The 19109-nt window shown below is 36.9% G+C and overlaps 1 protein-coding gene across 6 annotated transcripts in view; it reads left to right on the top strand.

Annotated features, from left to right (window-relative positions):
* Positions 1–18577, top strand: part of STAG2 (STAG2 cohesin complex component) — a 75469-nt gene extending 56892 nt beyond the window's left edge. For 5 of the 6 annotated variants that reach the window (XM_080352356.1, XM_080352358.1, XM_080352357.1 and 2 more), the window contains 14 exons: positions 147–234; positions 338–418; positions 3545–3637; positions 5973–6147; positions 6545–6684; positions 7735–7836; positions 9961–10109; positions 10670–10798; positions 11140–11345; positions 11765–11954; positions 12040–12153; positions 13475–13601; positions 13938–14015; positions 16689–18577. In XM_080352356.1, coding sequence (XP_080208482.1) covers positions 147–234; positions 338–418; positions 3545–3637; positions 5973–6147; positions 6545–6684; positions 7735–7836; positions 9961–10109; positions 10670–10798; positions 11140–11345; positions 11765–11954; positions 12040–12153; positions 13475–13601; positions 13938–14015; positions 16689–16712 — 1696 coding nt within the window. In that variant the 3' untranslated portion in view covers positions 16713–18577. The remainder of the gene's footprint in view (positions 1–146; positions 235–337; positions 419–3544; positions 3638–5972; positions 6148–6544; positions 6685–7734; positions 7837–9960; positions 10110–10669; positions 10799–11139; positions 11346–11764; positions 11955–12039; positions 12154–13474; positions 13602–13937; positions 14016–16688) is intronic. The other variant, XM_080352361.1, reaches the window with a different exon arrangement.
* Positions 18578–19109: the final 532 nt, after the last annotated feature.

Genomic DNA, 19109 nt, shown 5'->3' with positions numbered 1-19109 from the left:
TGTGTGTTGTGATGTTTTGAGTGTGAGGTTTGTTTGTTTGTTTGGGGTTTTTTTTAGACCAGTTAAGCTTTTAGTAGTTCTTAACATCAAATTGCAGAAGCAGTATTAGTTAAATTACATCTTTGCTTCATTTCTAATGCTTTCAGTGCTCATGACCTATCAAGATGGGACTTGTTTGGCTGCAACTACAAGTTACTGAAAACTGGCATTGAAAATGGAGACATGCCAGAACAGGTCTGTAGTTAAATATGTGTTCTTTAGGTACAACAAGAAATAGCTTTTGTTGCTGTCTTTTACTGGCCTTTGTCATCTAATGCGTTTTTCCTTTTGATTTCAGATTGTTATTCACGCACTGCAGTGTACTCATTATGTGATCCTGTGGCAGCTGGCAAAAGTCTCTGAAAGCAGTTCTACAAAGGTATGTCTTGTTCCAGTTGTGTTAGTAAATAAATATTGGTACGTGCCTGCAGTGGCATCAGGTGGGAACTGTGATGGAGTTAAGCCTAGGATCTTTTTATACCCATACCTGCCTAAATATGCACTTAAGTTCTTCAGAATTCCTAGTTTTAGTAGTAGTTGCTTGACTTTTAAACCCACTGTTTCTCAAAATTGTTATGTTTTTATTATTTAAATGTCAAGATTATGTTTAATTTGACAGAGTCTTAAAGTAATTGTAGTAAATAAATGCAATACCTATTAGACTGGCACAGTGAGAATGCTAAGGAGTTTATAGATACTCCAGTTATAAAATACAGCATAGTTAGTATTACTACTCAAGTAGTGGGTTTGAATTTGTTTGCAAACTGAAGTATCAGTGACAAGTCCATCACATATAAGAATTTGCACACTGTCGTAACATTTTCAGTGCTCAGTATGTTGGAATCATACTTTGCTCTTCATCAGTCTTTTAAATGTATTGTTAAATAAAGACATGGAAAGATTAAGTTAAATTTCAGGCTCTCAGGGAATAATGAGAGGGCCTGTTCTGGTTCTATGTATAGTAATCGTGAAGGGCAAAGCTCTGGCAAATGTCATCTTTCTAATTTCACTTCTTGAAAAGTCTTGGAGGAAGGATTAAGGTTTCTTGTGTCCACTGGCCAGCATTGCCTAGAGAGGGTGAGGAGCCGGTTTGCTGTGTGACCTGCCTAAGGAAAATGGCTTATGAAAGGTTAGCAGGTTAGAACTGAGTTCCTAAGTGCTGAAACAGTTCCATTTCTTTAAAAAAAAATAAGAATCAAACATACTTTCTGCGGAAGCCTTCTGCAGTCCTCTCAGGAGGATACATTTCGTGCTCTCTTCATCAGAAATACACACTGGAGTTGCACTTTGTTGTTGGAGTTACTGATAACACACCCTTTATATGGCAGAGGTGAAATAAGTACATTCTTCAGGTTTTTTAGACACTCTAATTGCCATACTTATAATTAATTTTAAAAAAAGAAGTTGAAGGCATCTGTTGTAAGTTACTAGGGAGAAAACAAGAACTCACAATATAATTTATAACCAATAAATTGTAATTTGTAATTAATAATCCATTATTACAATAAATTAATGTCAGCATGTATAATATTCTTTTTCATTTATTTTAGGTTGTGGTAGTATGAGCTTCTGATAGATACAGGGCTGGAGAAGTTGTGTCATTTGTACTCATGTTTTTTATAAGAAAGAACACCTTTGTGAGATCCTGGGGGGGGGGTGGTTTCTTTCTTTCTTTTTTTGTTTTGTTTTTCATTTGGTTGTTGTTGTTTTCTTCTTTCTCTCATGTTGAGAATGCAGTGAATAATTGCAGCGGTACTGATTGAATCATTACAAATCTGAAGATCTGTTAAATAAATATGAACTTCTTCAATACTGGCTGGCTAACTAGTTTACCATCTAGGTTTTAATGGCTTTTAGCATTTCCAAAACCGAAAATCTCGGCTATGAAGTGGATACATAGATTGTTGAGAAGCGCTTACGTTGAGTGAAGTTTTTGGAGGCTTTGTTAGCCTACGTTTGAAAGGGTAAACAGCAGTCACGATTTTTTATAATAGCCATTAAAGCTTTATCATAAGGCTGATGGCAGAAGCTGAGCTAAATGCTGAAGCTAAGTTGGAAATGAAGATTAATTTAGCTATTTTGCAGTAAAATATAATCTGTAATACTTTCAGCAGGGATGAAAAGAACTTATTTGAAAAGTGGTCCTTTTTTGAGACCGTTTTCTGCTGCTGTCATAAAATTTGGTAAATTAAAGCTCTCATAGGTTTAACTTCTGAACCACGACGATGTTATTATATTTAACTGCTTGTCTTCTGCCAAATAGACCAGGTGCGTACAGAAGTTCCATTGATTTCTGTTCAATGCTGATGGAATGTAACAGCAAAGAAGCTGAAGCACAGAAACAAAAGTGAAAGAAATGTGCTGTGCCTAAAGTTTGGGGATTTTTTGTTCTGTGACCAAATGAACTGCTAGCTGCCTGCTATTTGTGAGCAGGTCGACTGGGTGGGAATTAGCTTCATAATATAGGCCGCTAAAATAAAAGGCTACATAAATAGTTCGGTTTTATTAAAATTTAAATGAGTAATTCTGTGCAAAGGAAAGAAAACATTCCCATGTGTAATTCTCTTAGTATCAGTACAGTAATCTGAATGGAGAATGTTGAGAGAAAAGGTTTTATATGTTGTTAAAGTGTTCCAAAATCATATTATACTTAAACTCATAGTCAAGAAGCAGCTTTACTTTTATAATTCCTGTTGAGATTAAAAGACGCATTGTACCAAAGTGTTACCTGTGTTGTTGAAGGGAGAGACTTGCTTTGGTTTGGATTCTGTGGAAAGCTTTCAAGCTTCTCTCAGGTAGTTCTTCTTTGTCTGGACTGATGCTGGTTACACAGTTGGTCTTTTCTAATACAATTTCCCCAGTTCTACATGGGCTAAAATCTTCCCGTGATTGAGTAACACGGACTGTGCTGCATATGGGGATGGTACTTGTGCCAGTTTGATACTTTATTTGCTCAATAACTTACTTTTCTGGAAGTAATTGCAATAATTACAGAGCTACTTTTTTGTTTTTCATTGGAAGAGGGGAAGAAAACCCCAACTCTTCTCTGACATTTTACCTTATCCTCAAACAGTGAGTTTAAAAAAATACCGTGTAGCCATGTCTGGTTTAGTTATAAGCAGCTACCTAAAATCCGTCCTCTGGGTTGAAAATACAGAAATTGAAAAGAGAAGATGCTTTTGCTCTGAGTTGGTATGGGGTGGGAGGACACTGGTGGTGTTTTTTAGGTGTTTGTTTGGTTTTTTGTTTGTTTGTAGTTTTTGTAGTGTTATTACTTCACGGTTTTCTTGCAAACTTCCATTTATTTTTTGCGGTACACAGCACGACAAAACTGAGGAAATTGCTTTTTGCTGATTTTATTTGTAATAATGATTTTAAAATAATGCAGTAGACTTGAACATTACAACTACACATGAGGCCTGTGGTGCATAGCTCTGTGGACATGTGTACACTAAATGTGACTATACAATTGAAAAAGACTTACATGAAATACTTCTCTTTACAGGAGGATCTTCTGCGTCTAAAGAAGCAGATGAGAGTGTTCTGTCAAATCTGCCAACACTACCTGACAAATGTAAACACTGCTGTTAAGGAACAGGTCAGTGACTGTTGTTTCTCCTTGTCGTTTGCTAATATTAAACTTCTAAAGCAGCTGAAAAGTTCCCCTTGCTAATATTTTTAGCACTTAAGTGGGAATGTGATGCATCTTAGATGTTTAGGCCGAATACCCTTGCAGTCTGAATACATACTGTACTGGTATGCTTGCCTTGCTTTAGGCAATTTAGGTAGGATTTCAGGATCAATTTAAACTTGATTCTTTCTAGTAATCTTAAGCAGCATAAACTTTTATTCGAAGGAGTTTTTTGTTTGTTTCTTTAAACCATGACTGGGCAGACTCATGGTGGAAGCCTCTTCTGGTTTGCAAGTGGGGTGGGGGAGGTCCATTTCAAAGCTCTTGCTTACCCTGTGGTCATGACACATGCTGCCAGTGGAGCTGGTTGTGGGTTCATGGACTCAGAGCTGCAAGACCTAAGGACAGCTATTGAAAAGAGAGAAGTTATATTTTTTAGTTCTATCTTCGAATGCTTTTACGTTCCCACGTTTGTACTATGGTTTAAATGTGGCCATCTTCTGAAGAACTGTGAAGACAACTTTCCTCCTCTTGCTGTAAACCTGTGAGGACATACAGGGGCAAACTTCTCTGTTCCCCTTCAGCGTGATGCTGCATGCACAATATATTCCTTAGTTCTGCAGAGTCCCAGGATTTTGGGGGATCTGAATCAGGAGAAAAACAATGGGTCCTTAACATAAGAGTGTATGTATTCATGTATGCACGTGCATGCACTCTAACATAGGGGATTTTGTTGTTGGGAAGTGGGTTTTTTTTTTATTGTCACCCTTAGGTACAGTCAGATGCTGATCAATTGTTAACAGCATTGTTGAGAGATAGTTGGAGACCATTCTAGTAAGTGCTTGGAAGCCTCGCCAATGATGTACTACTCAGTAAAGATGTGAGCAGCTGTCATTTTACTGGTTTCATAGTCAGTCTCTCATACACTTATCCCTTGTGGGGGAGAGCTTTAAATGGAAGTTCAAGAAGAGTTGAGACATCATCTTGGGAAATACTTGAGTTCTGACGGTAGCAGGGTCAGAGAAAGAGGTTAAACTGAATCTCTCCCAGTCTGCAGTCAGACACTTCTCCTGCCAGGATGCTCACAGAAGTTTTAGGTTCCAGCAAAGAGCACAGGTTACTGATAGGAGGATTAATTAAAAGTAAATGCCTTTAATAACCTTCAAGTACTTCTCTATGGGGGAAGGGCCAGTCTGTCTTCTGAGTGTGTTTTTTACTTAAGTAAATAGCCGAAGTGGTTTTGCTGCTAAAGGCAGTAATAACGTGGTTGAGCTTGAAGTAGACAATCTAGTCATCTGAGTTGCACAACTGCAGCTTTTCAAACTCTTGCTATGACAAGAGTATTCCTGGAACTGAATAGGCATGTTTTATGTCAGAGAGCAATCCAGTGTCAAAAATCACAAGGTGTAGGGTGTGAAAGGGTAAGTAACAAAAGTTACTGAAGCTCTGAGCAGGTCTCTCTAAAAGGCTGTGGAACGCAGAGTCCAGTGAATGCTCGAGAAACTACAAGCGCCTCGGTAATGCAGGGCATGGTAGCCATGGCTCTTCTTCCCTTCCCTCATCGCCTGAAAGGGCACACGGAACTTCAGAGGAGCATATGGATTTTTGTGATCAGGAAATCAGTAACGTGCTTTGAAGAATTAGAGAACAGATCTGTTCATTAAAATTGGAAGTACTTAAGAGGTTAGAGTCAAAGGGAGGAGGTGCAGCACCAAGCAGTGTGGTGCCTTGGTCTGTTGGTGTGAAGGATGTCAGTCTGGGTACCGATATATGGGATCTTTCTGGGGAGGTGGAGCACAGGCATTTTAAATCTGATGTCAGATGCACCAGTTAGCAAGCAAAATGAAGAGGTAGTTGTTCTTTTGGAAGCAAGACATCAGGATTTAAAGGGATTGAATGCCCTCATCTATTAGATGTTTTACAAATGTGATCAAAACAATTTTTAAAAAGGGAAAGAAAAAAGGCAACTGTACTATGGTTGGTGTCCACAAAATTCTCTAGTGACCTAATGTAGTATCTGTCAGCACAATCTGGGAGTTTCAGGCTCGTTGTGTTTTAATCTCACAATGTTTTGATATTTGGTTGGCTTCATGTGTGCAATATTTTTATTTGGAGACCCAGTCTTCATACAGCAGCCTCCCATAGGGAACGCTGCACATTTTGACTTCCAGCTGGCCTGTGGCTCTTTAGGACTTAAGTGGCCTGTGTGTACCATTAAGCTCTAAATAGTTAAGTGGAAATATATTATTCTAAATAAAATCCAGTTTCTGAGCAAGTATTTACTAAGGTTTCTTTTTAACAGGCTTTCACAATTCTCTGTGATGTGTTGATGATCTTCAGTCATCAGATTATGACAGGAGGACGTGACATGTTGGAGCCACTTGTTTACACTCCTGATTCTTCATTGCAATCTGAACTACTCAGTTTTATTTTGGATCATGTCTTCATTGATCAGGATGATGATAATAACAGTGCAGGTTTGTACAAAAGTTAACGTTTCCTTGTTATTATTTGCCTTCTAACTAAGGTATTTGTTTCCCTGTGCTTTTTTTGTTTGTTTTTGCTTTTCTGGCATTGAGAGGTGCTTGTGGGCACAGAGGTAGGTTTGTCTTGTAGGTGTCAGCAGCCAATTAAAGCATTCATGTTTTGGGGACATGGAGGATAATTGTGGTGAAGGTTTGGTGTAACAGGCACAGGTATCTTCGTCTCTACATCAGGGAAAGAGATTGGTCAGCGGGCAATGAGATGCACTGTTGTCAGAATTGATATTTGATTTTCGGAATCCTGACTGTTAGCCTACATCACTTTTTACATAAATGCTTGAATATGAAATATTAAAGCCTGACAGGTTTTCCTGTTCTGAACTCTTTGCAGATGGACAGCAGGACGATGAAGCTAGCAAAATCGAAGCATTGCACAAAAGAAGAAATCTGCTTGCAGCTTTCTGTAAGCTCATTGTATATACTGTGGTGGAAATGAACACAGCTGCAGACATTTTCAAGCAATATATGAAGGTAAATCTGAAGCCTAGTAGTGGGACTTAATGAAACTACTAGAACACAGTAGTTGTGGATTTTTTAATAACTATTTATTTTTTACCTTACAAGATAACTGATTCAAAATGTGAAGAATTCAAAACTCCAGAGTTGGTAGTTTATAGGCCTTTAAAAGTTCTTTTTCCTTAAAAAAGGGAAAAAAAATGGCTGAGATGAGTTTCACAGTTCCAGTGTGTGGCTAGTGGGGAGGTAGGAAGGAAACCTGATAATTATTTTTACATTGTTTTTAATAGATCTATTTTCTTATCCTGATGGATGGTATATTTTTAATTCAGTTATTAGTTTAGCAGGCCTTTAGAGAGTCGTCTTACAAAGATCAACTCCATGATGTCTGGTCTCATCAAATAACCTCTTTCTATCTTATTTTAACATAAAAGCCCCATTTGTGGCTCCTGGGACTCACAGCTGCACAATAATACGAGTTCTCATTTTATGAACATGATAAATCTTTGCTCCTTGGTGATTCCCTTAAAAAACTAAAATTTGAGTAGCCCGCTTTTATCTGTCTGAGTGCCCTACATATATTTTGAATCTCTAAATAAACTAATTGGGTACTTACTGAACCTCAGATACTTAAAGAACTGAACAGACAACCGTTTTCATTGGAAAAATCACGGCTAGGAAGCCATCCATAAGTGCTTCCTTTCAGCAGAGAAAATAGAAAACTCCCCAGCAGAGTTACAGGAGTTACTAAAAAGATTAGATTCTAATCTTGTACCCTGAAGGGGTGACCATGTGTTATTAACAAATGTGTCATGGCCTTGAAGATAAATAGGTCAGTCTGCCTCTAAAGTAATAGGACCAGAATGAAAAGAAGTGGATATATTCTTCCTGATTTGAGGTTTTAAAATCATTTTGGAGGCGTTTTAGGGTATTGTTTTGATGGTGTGTTCACTTTTCGAAGTGTTCTTTTTTAGTAGCAACTCCTAGATGTTTTCTAAAGAATTCAATAGTTGTAATGTTTTCAACTGCAATCAGAAGTTAACTTTTTGTTTTAATTTTTCCTAGTATTACAATGACTATGGTGATATCATTAAAGAAACGATGAGTAAAACAAGACAGATAGACAAAATCCAGTGTGCTAAAACGCTTATACTCAGCTTGCAGCAGGTAAGAATGGTTTGCAATGTTTTTATGCATGAAATTCCATGTGATAAATCACATCCTGTTGTTTAACAGCCAGTGCAAGGTATTAATGAAGAAATTCTCACGGAAGGTGTGGATAAATAGGTCAGAATTGAAACTCATTTTCTGCAACTATTAAAAAAACTGTCAGGCTTCCTATATTGAACACTTTTCATAGCACAATATTTGGTATGTGAGAGGATAATAATTATGAAATTAATACCTCTGTGATACCTTCTTAACTAAAACAATAGTTTGAGTCACATACTCAGAAATGTGGTACGAAACTGCTAGTTTACTTCATCTTGAACAGATAAAGAAGGGAAAATGCTTCCTGTCTGTGTGGTCGGATTTTATGGTTTGGTTTGTGGGTTTTTTTGTTTGTTATTTTTTCTTCTTCTTTTTTTTTTTGCTTTGAGGCTTTTGTTTGGTTTTTTTTTAACTATTCTGAGGAGTAATGGGAAGTTTTGGTAACTCAGTATTTCTAAAGATTTGGTAGGGGCTTCGCCTGTCTTTGAAATGGAGACATGATCTTGAGTAATTGAGCTTGTTTGTGTTGAGATGTGATGAATTCAGTTGAGATGAGAGTTGGATTTGTCTGCTCTCGTGATCCATCTGCATGAATCTTATTTACAGGCTCAGAACAATAAAGCCCTATCCCTGCAAACCGCTGTAATCCAACAGATCTCGGCTCTTGTTGAAAGGAAGAACTTAGTCCAATTTGTCCTCTCTCTGCCCACACCTTTTTATCAGTACTAGAGGTCATAAGCCACATAGTGGATATAGATCTAGATATTGATCCTGGTTGAGAATAACCAGGGAAAGTCCTTAATGAAGCCCCTGAGCTGGCTCATCTGTGTGGCTATTGCCAGTACAAGGGAGGATGAGGCCTTGCCTTTTGGTAGCAGCTTCTGGTAGTAGCTGGTGGAACTGCAACGTAAAATGTGCAACTGAATACTAAATTCTCCTACAGTTTGTGCTGGCTTTTCACCAGAGTTCACAAATTCTTGTGATATTGAGTAAATGCTCTTCTGATTAGTCTTTTCCATCTCATGAATAACCAGCCACTTATATTTTAAAGGGCAGACAGAGGAAGTTAGTGTTGGAAGTACAATTATGCTGTTACCCAAGCCTGATGTGGCAATAAGAATAGTGACATGAGAGGACCCAAGTATTATGAAACAAACAAAAAACCTCCCACATATAAAGTTAAATACATAACTAGCATTTTTTCCGGGAAAACTCCTTTAAAAAAGGAACTAACAAGAGAAGAAATATTAGAAGTGTGATTGGATGAAGGGAATAACTAAGTTGCAGTGAGCTACACCAACATAAAAGTATGCAACTATGGGCCCAAATTTGTCTGTGAATGAAAAGTTAATGTTCATAGCCCTAGTAAGTCTGGTTTTGGTTTATTCAGTGTTACATGAGAGAGTGGAGGGTGTGTAAGACAAACTTAGAAAATAATAGAAAAATTGTTAAAGAGAATTCCAGTCAAGTTTGGTAGAATGAGAAAAGGATTGCTCAAAGAAACAGACTGTAAAGTTCAGGGTGTTCAGCTTTGCCAGCTGTTGATGGGTAGTTACAAGTGTGATCCTCAGTGACAGAGTTCCTGGTGTCTTCGGCAACTTCCCTGAAGACATGTTTCCATTTTAGAATTTCTTCATTATGTTTTAAAAAGATACCAAAAAATGAGTTACAAAGTAGTAGTTTGACAAACTAGTAAAGACCAGGTGAGAATTTGCTCCCATTTATTTCTTCTCTGTTAGTGTATGTATCAAGGAATCCTACTAATGTTTAGTATTTTCAACTCTAGAACACCTAATTTAGGGAAGTGCTGAAATCTGTCATCTGACATATTTACAGTTTTGACGTGTGTTTGGCCAGTGTGTATTTCAAGGATGGGCTCTGAAGTGCAGACTCTTCAAGAATAGCTTTGACTTGGGTCTCCTAAATCTCTGTGTTTGTCTTTTGGGGCCATTGCATTAAGGTGCGGGGAGGGAAAAGGCAGTAAGCCACTTTTTTACTGAAAGTTAACTCTGTGTCAATTGGTTTGAAGTTTGGCATAATTCTTTAATAAATTAAAATCTCTCTTCTCTTTTCATACAGCTTTTCAATGAAATGATTCAAGAAAATGGTTATAATTTTGACAGATCATCACCGGCATTCAGTGGCATAAAGGAACTTGCTCGACGTTTTGCTTTAACATTTGGACTGGATCAGCTGAAAACAAGAGAAGCTATTGCTATGTTACACAAGTAATTGTGTGCTTTGTTTTACTTCCCTTTTTGTAAATGCTTCTTGACTAAAGTTAAAATATCTTTTCAGTCTTTCAAAATCAGTTTATTAATACGAAATGCATCAGCACTAAAGATTGTATAGCTTATTCATAAATTAGAAGATGACAGCAGTTTGGTCCCTGAATTAAACACAGATGTTAAATAATGTTGATGTTCTTGAGCATCGTTGTATGAGCCTATAAATGACAGTAGTGTTGATGCTGCCATGAAAAACCATTTTGAATGTTTTATCTGTAACAGTTAGAACTGATCCACCTCACTGCCAGTGATGGTCATGGTGGCCTCATGCAGAACACTTGAAATGCAAGGAATTTATTGCATCATGACAGAAAGAGTGCATCTGGGTGCCCATTAGGAATAGTGGGTTGGTTGGTTGTTTGTTTGTTTTTTCCAGAATAGGGAAACATTGAATTTCTTCATGTAAAGGAAAGATGTTCAGTTTGAATAGCTCCCAGTGTTTAGGACTTTTTCTTTAGTTTGCACTTAATGTAATTTAATGTTTTTAAAATTTTTCTTAGGGATGGCATAGAATTTGCTTTTAAGGAGCCTAATCCGCAAGGTGAGAGCCACCCACCATTAAATCTGGCATTTCTTGATATTCTGAGCGAGTTCTCCTCCAAACTTCTCAGACAAGACAAAAGAACAGTGTAAGTACTTCCTTAATATTCTTAATAATTGTAACGATAGCCATAAAAGACGTGCATCTGAATAAATGTGTGTTTGTGTGTTTGTGTGTATTGTATTTACCTAAAGTGGAATCTTTGGCACATCAAGATAATGTGACACAGTGCAGTCAAGTATAATCGCAAAGGATAAATTGTATTTATCATTGTTATTCTCATTTTATGGTGGATGAACAGAAATTATCTTCTGCTTTTGCTGTTGTCAGGCCTTTTTGTTAACTAGATGAAGAGCACTGGGTGTCTTGACATGTTAATACCTTGTTACAGATCCTTTGCATCTTTATAATTATTTTTTCCATTTAAAGGTATGTTTACTTGGAGAAGTTTATGACCTTTCAGATGTCTCTACGAAGAGAAGATGTGTGGCTTCCTCTCATGTCCTACAGAAACTCTTTATTAGCTGGTGGGGATGACGATACTATGTCAGTGATTAGTGGAATTAGTAGTCGAGGATCTACAGTAAGAAATAAGAAGACAAAGCCAGCAACAGGGAAACGGAAAGTACCTGAAGGTAGAACTTTTCTCATCTTAAGATTTACTAGAGTAGATACTCATACGAGCTACACACATCCATCCCTCCTCTTCAGCTTGAGTGAATTTGTATGCTTTAACGTATTTTTTTAAAAACAAGATAACTTCTGTGCATATCTCGGTGGGAAAACTCTTCATTTGAAGAGTCTGAATAACATAACACTGGTTCCCAAAAGGAAATAAAGGCACTATGCTGTGTTAAGTCACAAAATACAGAAGTATTTCAAATACTCTAGCCTGTGTTTATAAATCCAGACCTTTTGGGGCACATGCAAGATTTTGTGGCACAAAGTGAATAAATCAGTTCTCAGGAAGTGGAAAGCACACGCATTTCAGTCATGTTTAAATATTCCCTTCTAGGTTAATTTGAATTTACGGATGTCCTGTGTTTCCTTCCAGCTGAAGAAAGCAGCAGTAGTGACAGCATGTGGCTGAACCGAGAGCAGACGATGCACACACCGGTCATGATGCAGACGCCTCAGCTGACTTCCACAATAATGAGGGAGCCCAAGAGATTGCGACCTGAAGAAGGTTATATGGGTGTCTATCCTATGCAGCCCGAACACCACCAAGCTCCGCTCGATTACAAGTACGTAGATGAGTAGGTCTGCTTTGTGTTAGCGTTCATACACAAAACCAGTTCATGTTTAAAATAGAATAATGGTCTTTTTAAGCACGCAAGTAACGTGGATGTTGGCTCAAAGGCAACAGGAAGAAGCCGCGCGACAACAACAGGAGAGGGCAGCGATGAACTACGTCAAGCTGAGAACCAACTTGCAACACGCTATGTGAGTGAGAGGGGAATGTTTCCTTCAGTGGTTCGGGGAGGGAGGGTTTATCAAATGAGGTGTTACTCCTGTATCTTTTAAGAAGGATACATGTTCTAGTTCTTGACTAGTGTTTTCCTGTGTTTTAAAATTTTAAGTTGCCTTAGAAAAGCACTGGCAAAAGTGCATGGTGATGTGTTTAGTAGATAGATCTGTTTGATTTCTTGCTCAATTCAGAACTTAAACTCTAGAAAAATGGAACAGTAGTGAGCTTTGTAATAAAGGGAACTGGTTATTAAACTGAATGCTATCTGTGGCAGATATATATAACCAATGCAACATATGAAACATCATCTTTATGTATTTCCAACTGCAGAATCATTTTTAGAAATAGAAAACTAAAAATTAGTTTTAAAATAGGTGTTCAATGTGTGAAGCAGAAAGTTTCTGCTGAGCTTAATTCTACTATTTTTTTTTCTCCTTTAACTGCTGAGTTGTAACTTTAGAGTTCAACTGCTTATTTATTTTTAAAAAGTATACATTTTGAAGAAACTACTGTCTTCAGCGTTTCTGTGATTGATTTGGATTTTGTCTGACCTACACTGACACCAAAGTTGGAAGGAATCCTGTAGTACCAGTTTTGTAGAACTTCGCAACCCAAACACACAAAAACCTTGTAAGGTCCTTCATGTTGTGCAGGAAGATGAGAGCAGGCTAATGTTTCTTAACCTAACGCTGTCCTTCAGAGGCTGTACATTCTTACTGTGGTGTCGTTTCCTGTGATTCATCACGGGTGCGTTTTGACATGCACACTAATGAAATTATGTTCCAGAGCTAGTTAGCTGAGGAGGGGAGGGCTAGTTTTTTAAGTTCTCTGCTTTCATGAAGACTGTGTGGTTCTACAGAAGTACAAGTTATAAAACCATGGACATAATATTGAGGAGCTTTACATCTTTCCCCTACTTGTTTTTAATTATTGAATCCCAGTACTCATGCACTATAGTTTCAGTAGCTGGGTTGTTTGTATAGTGACACCAGTTAGTAATAAATTTAATAAATGTAACTGCTCCACCATTTATACAGCCCTAAAATTACATACAGCCCTTTGAAGGCAACTGTGAGGCTGATGTTGCCCCCAGTGAAAATGAGTCTGATACCCCTGTTCTCGCTGGTTAAATACCAGCTTTCTTTAACAGTATTTATGCATTTATTTATTTACTTTTCTCTCTAATTGAGTTGTAATTTGTTGGCAGTTCTTTACTGAATTATTAGCTTTTAAAATATTCAGATAAAACTTCATTTGATTTGGTGCTAAACAAGATGCTTTTTCTTTTTGTTTCAGTCGACGTGGCACAAGTCTAATGGAAGATGATGAAGAGCCAATTGTTGAAGATGTGATGATGTCGTCAGAAGGGCGGATTGAAGATCTCAATGAAGGCATGGACTTCGACACTATGGACATAGACCTAGTAAGAAATTGACTTGTCTTTATGGTGTATTTTGGATTTGTGTTTCTGCTTTTAAAGTGGGATATTTGAATCAAATTTTCCTTTTGGTGAAACAGAAAAGCAATTCTTATTGATCTCTGTATTCTTAAATGGCTGTGCCACTGTGTATGTACAGGTGCCATCTGTTCAAACTGCCATACAAAAAGCAAGAGCACTTCCTGTAATAGTTATGAGAGATGAACATTTATCCCCAGTAAATTCTTATCCCTTGAGAGTTCAGCTTCATTTATTACACTTTAAAAATTCACTATTTTTCGGGAATTGCAGTTAACATGTTTATTTGCTTGCTTTCTAAAGCCACCATCGAAGAACAGGAGAGAAAGAACGGAACTAAAACCAGATTTCTTTGACCCTGCTTCAATCATGGATGAATCGGTAGGTTAACTTACGTAAGAGGAAAATGCTGTAAAATCAGTCTTAAGGTTACATTACTCTCTTATTTCAAATTTTAAATGGAAAGAACGCAATCTTTAGGTTGTCTTCATTAGCTTATTTTGACAGACTGGTACAGTCAGTGAAATACTTTATGCTGTAATTCAGCCTCATAAATTCTAAGGTAGTCAATGTTCTTTGTAAGTTCATAGGATTTTGGTCCTTAAGACTTTATATATAGCTATGTAAAAATCAAAAGCCTTTGAATCTGAGAAGAAAACCCATCTGGTACGGAAAAGACCCTTGCAGAGGTTGGCAGCAGAGAGCTCTAGAAAGACAAAGTGCATACACAATATTAATGACAAGTTTCCTGTTGTGATGAGCTTAGTTGAGTGACTCTGTCATTACCAACTGTCAGCACTGGATGGTTTGTGTGGGGTTTTTTAGGTGTTTTTTGGTTTTGTTTTTTTAATTGGCATATTTACTTTTGTGTGCGTAAGTAAGATACTGGACAAAATAGATAATAGAGATAATACAGATATCTGTTTATAGAGATGAGAGGTATTTTTTCTTTCCATATAAAGTTTTAGGTCCAAAACATCCGAAGTCTGTAGTTTCTGCTTGCAGTTGCCCCTTTTTCCGACTTGATAAATCTGCAGTCTCTATACTCTTTTAAAAATCTGCATGAGGGATTCCTTCTGTCTTGAACCACTTGTAATGTATGCAGCCATTTTTGACCTTGCGTAGCTGGTACAAAATTACACTGGAAATAACAAGCTGCAGCAAGCCAGCCGAGGACAGTGCAACAAGGCTTCCTGGGAATCTTGGACAGATTGCTGGAATTTGGAAGACGATTGTGTATTTTTTACAGTATTGTTGCAGCATGAACTTGTCATGGGAGAAAGAAGTCTTAAATACTGTTTCAAATGCAAATCCATATATTTTGTACCAGTAGGCCTTTGCTTTAGTACTACTGAATCAGATTAGGTTGTGCATCTAGCTGTTGTGTGTCCTGTTCTCAAAGTAACACCAGGAAAGTATATCACCTGTTTTCTCATGTTCTGGTTTAAAATAGCACTAACCCTCCCCTTCTTGATTTTCAATTGATAGGTCTGTGAAATACCAGTCATTTTTATTCTGACAATGCTGAAAATTTGGTCTTCTACAGGTGCATTTCATTGACTTCAGAAACCTTTCAACTTTTCAGTCTCTGAAACCAATTAAGAATGGTTTTAAGAGGTTTATGGTTAGCTAGGGTTTCTTTCCCGTTACTTTATCTCTCATCCATCCCCCCAGCATGAGCCGGGGTTTGCCGGGCCTCAGCCGCACTGTGGCAGTGTCACCACACGGTGGCAGGCGGTGACAGTGGTTTTGTTCCTGCCAGGGGGAGCCGCAAGGGGCAGCCCCTAGCAAACCCCACCCTGCAGAAACAGCTGCTCTCCAGTGTGAACCCCACCTGAATTCCTGTAACTGCCTGCGTGGGGAAAGCTCTGCTAATAGCTTAGGAGACAACATGAGTCAGAGCTGAATTGGTCGGGCAGCATTTTAAATGGGGGGAAGAAGAAATCATAAATACAGAAAAACTTTCTCTGGATCAAGTTAATTTGCTTTATTAATATAATTTATTTCAGAAGTTCATTATTCTTGGAGTTGCACTTGTTTTTAATAGACCTAAACATAATAAAGCTGTTTAGTTTATTCAGATGCGCATGGTTTACTATCCAAATTTTAGTCTGTTTTCATTTTTTGATGTGTCCAGTTATTGCTGGCACCAAAGGCAGTTGCGCCTAGTGCTATATTCCATGATGCATCTAGAGTGAATTCATTACCAAGAACAGTAAAAATTGGTTTGTAAACAGATAAATGTGAACAGCAGTGTTAAGGTTCAGGAGAACTAAGTCTCTTGTGGCTCTTTCTGATTTTATAAAGTCCTATAAAAGCTAGGCCAGTTATAAGATCTGGATCTTCTGAGATTGTTGTTGGTTGGTTGGGTTTTTTTGGCGTATCAGTGGTGATACCTACCTCCATTGGCATAGAAAACTATATGGTTTGATCCCATGTGGGAAGTGGAAACTGATTCTTTGTTTCAGGAAAGCTTTGTCTTCACTTCATCAGAGTCTCCTGAAGGACAGTGGTTTGATTTTTTTACCTGATTATTCTTTTACTTTTCCACTGCCTTCCTGAAAAGGGCGATATATTTAAAAGGAAGCATTAAGTTCGTGTCCTGGCTGCTGCGAGATGTCCTGTTGTCGTTATGAACGCAGACTCAGCAGCAGCCGGTGTGCAGAGCGGTTCATCCCAGATTGCTGGAAACCGCACACTTGATTTCAAGTTAAGCCCTAGAAAATGCCCTTGTCAAAGAAGTCTAAATGAGGCAACTAACTAGAAATTATTTTGCAATTATTACCTAAAATAGTTAAAGCACAGTCTTTATCACATTCCTACTGGATCTAGCTAATTTCAAGTGTGGGAAAAATATTTTCTAATGAATGAGGTGCCCTTTGCATATTATTGCGTAAATCAGAAGTGTGGTAAACCTGGTTTGGAAGCAAAATAAACTTGTAATGCCTTAACATATCTTGAAGTGTCTTAATCTTAAATCATATACTAATTGCTTTGTTTTTGTTAAATGTGTAGTAGACTACAAATTGACACCATTTCTAACTTTTTTTTTAGGTTCTTGGGGTGTCAATGTTTTAATACCAGAGCAACAAATAAATCAGTGGTGAAGTCATTTTCTAAGTGGAAGAGGAAGTTTTTCAATACAAAATTGTGGTAGATACAGTGAAATTCTGAACAGATTTTTCTCTAAGGAGAATGATATGCTTTCAAGATCAAGTGCATTGAAGGGGCAGTTTTGTTTGCCTGAAAAAAAAATAATGTAAAGGACAAGTAAACAATTTGAGGATAAGCTACACTTTTTGTTGGGGGAAAAAAAAATCAATATTTTATTTATGTGCTATCGGTTTATTTCCCTCTGAGTTTTAATCTAACAGCCTGAGAGGTGTTTGGTACAGATTTGAGCCCCTCTCTGTACACGTGCTGGCTATACTAAATAATCACGAGCTCTGCTGGATTGCTGTTTACATCCATGAACTGCAATAGATGGATTGGTTTTCTTACACTGATAGAACCAGAAGAGTGTCAGTATTTTAAATTAAATGCAAACTTCAGCAACAGAAGGTTTGTATCAATTAATCATGGCAAAAATGCATAAAAGAGAATTTTAACAGCTTCTTAATCTAAACCACACTTTTATTCCAAAAGCTTCATGCTAGCCTTCTCAGAAAGGTCCATAAACGACGAACTACCGGAAAGTACCAGATCTCAGTCATGCTTGCCCATTACCAACCCTGAAAGTTTGCTTGTCCTTTAAGAAAAATGTAATGTTGTGAAATTCCTTCCAGTAGTGCCACTGTATTTTGTCTCCAAATAAAAGAAGCTTATTGTAGTATGTTTGCAGAAAAATTCTAAACAAAAATTATACAGCTTATTAGAGTGTGGGAATAGGGATCTAAATTTTAAATAAAATTATATATATATATAAATTGGTGCTGATTTTATAATTGCGCAGTTTGTTTAGTTTTTTCTTACTTTTAAATTCCAACTTAAAATTATGAGGTTTCAGAAATATATTGAAAGTTTAACAATGTTTAAAAATAGAAGAGCATGAGAATTCATGCTTTAAAAATGATTTTTAAATTTGTATTTTATATTGTTTTATCTATCTGTCTTTGCAAGCAGTCTTCAGGTTAAAGATACTTCTAACAGGTTACAGTACATTTCCTCTGTATGTAAATTAGATTGGATAATAGAAATTCATAAACAACCCATAATATTCTTTGAAAGCTAAGCTTTAAACTTCATTTTGTGTCCATTCACAAATAAATTAAATTTGGTCTAAACCAGAAAGTGGATCTATGCCATTTTGACATCGGCTCATTTTGCGAGGCTTAGGCAGCTAGACATCATTTTAAAGGAAATATTAACTTATATTACATATGTATATTTTTTGTCAGTTGTCTCTCCGTTCTTGAGGTATATTATTTTAATCATTCCATGCCTTAATATGCTTGCAATACAATAATCTCCCCAAATGGGTGAATACAAAAAGGCTTCCTGTTTCTAGACTCAGAAATGAACCATTCGGCTGTGGTAGCCAAAAACCATAGATAATCTAAAGGATCATGATAAAATAGAATTATTTTACTAAGTCATGGGGTAACAACAAACTCAAAACTAGATCTGCCTAACTCATTTTACATAAATAAATACTCTCATGTCTAAAAGTACTGCCTATATTGTTTTTCACACCACTGCATTTAATAGAACTGCTGAGAGGACTGTATATATGATTTTAAACTTCAGTTGATTTTTCTTACTCTTGAAGGAGTGTTTCTTTGTGAAAGCAGTTCTTACAGCTTTGTTTTCAACCAGCTAAAAATGTTTTATATATTTACCTTAACCTGTTGTCCTCCACATTCTATTGTCCTAATTGTACTGTTTTCTGATTTGTATTTATGTCTTGAGACAGTAACTTTTTGAATAAAAATAAACCTGCAGTATGTTGTATGTTTGATCTTTTTAAGTGGGGATGAGGGGAGGCCAGTGAAGAAGGGGGTGTGAGTAATGCAAATGTTATGTTTATAGAAATCAAAATCTTTTTCCATGTCTTTTAAGTGTTTGTCTCAGAGTTGGGATAATGTATGAAAAACTGCACTGTTTTATATTTGTAATAAATTGTACAAGTTTTTAAAATGTGAATAAAGCACTAATTGGGTAATAATTTAAAGTAGAAAAGTTAATGCAATCATGATTGTTTGAAATATGCTTTAATTTGAGATAACCTTGTTAAAAGAATTAGTGTAAATACAGAGTGAGCTTTTCATGAGGTTAGTACCTGCAAATAAAATTTTTAAAATTTGTATAGAACTTTTACATGCCAAGAAATCAATGGTTAATTATTTTCGTGTTACGTTTTTTTCAAAGTGTATCGATAGCCTTTCTGTTTGTTTCTGTTTCTTATTAACTCTGATCTGACATTACTCAGAATGCTTTTGATGAAGATGTTGGAGATATTGTGTATAGTCGAATTGA

This window comes from Nesoenas mayeri (genome assembly GCF_963082525.1).
Source record: "Nesoenas mayeri genome assembly, chromosome: 13".
In the NCBI taxonomy this organism is placed as follows: domain Eukaryota; kingdom Metazoa; phylum Chordata; class Aves; order Columbiformes; family Columbidae; genus Nesoenas; species Nesoenas mayeri.
The sequence above is the reverse complement of the archived record's forward strand: the minus strand, read 5'-3'. Positions and strand labels throughout refer to the sequence as shown.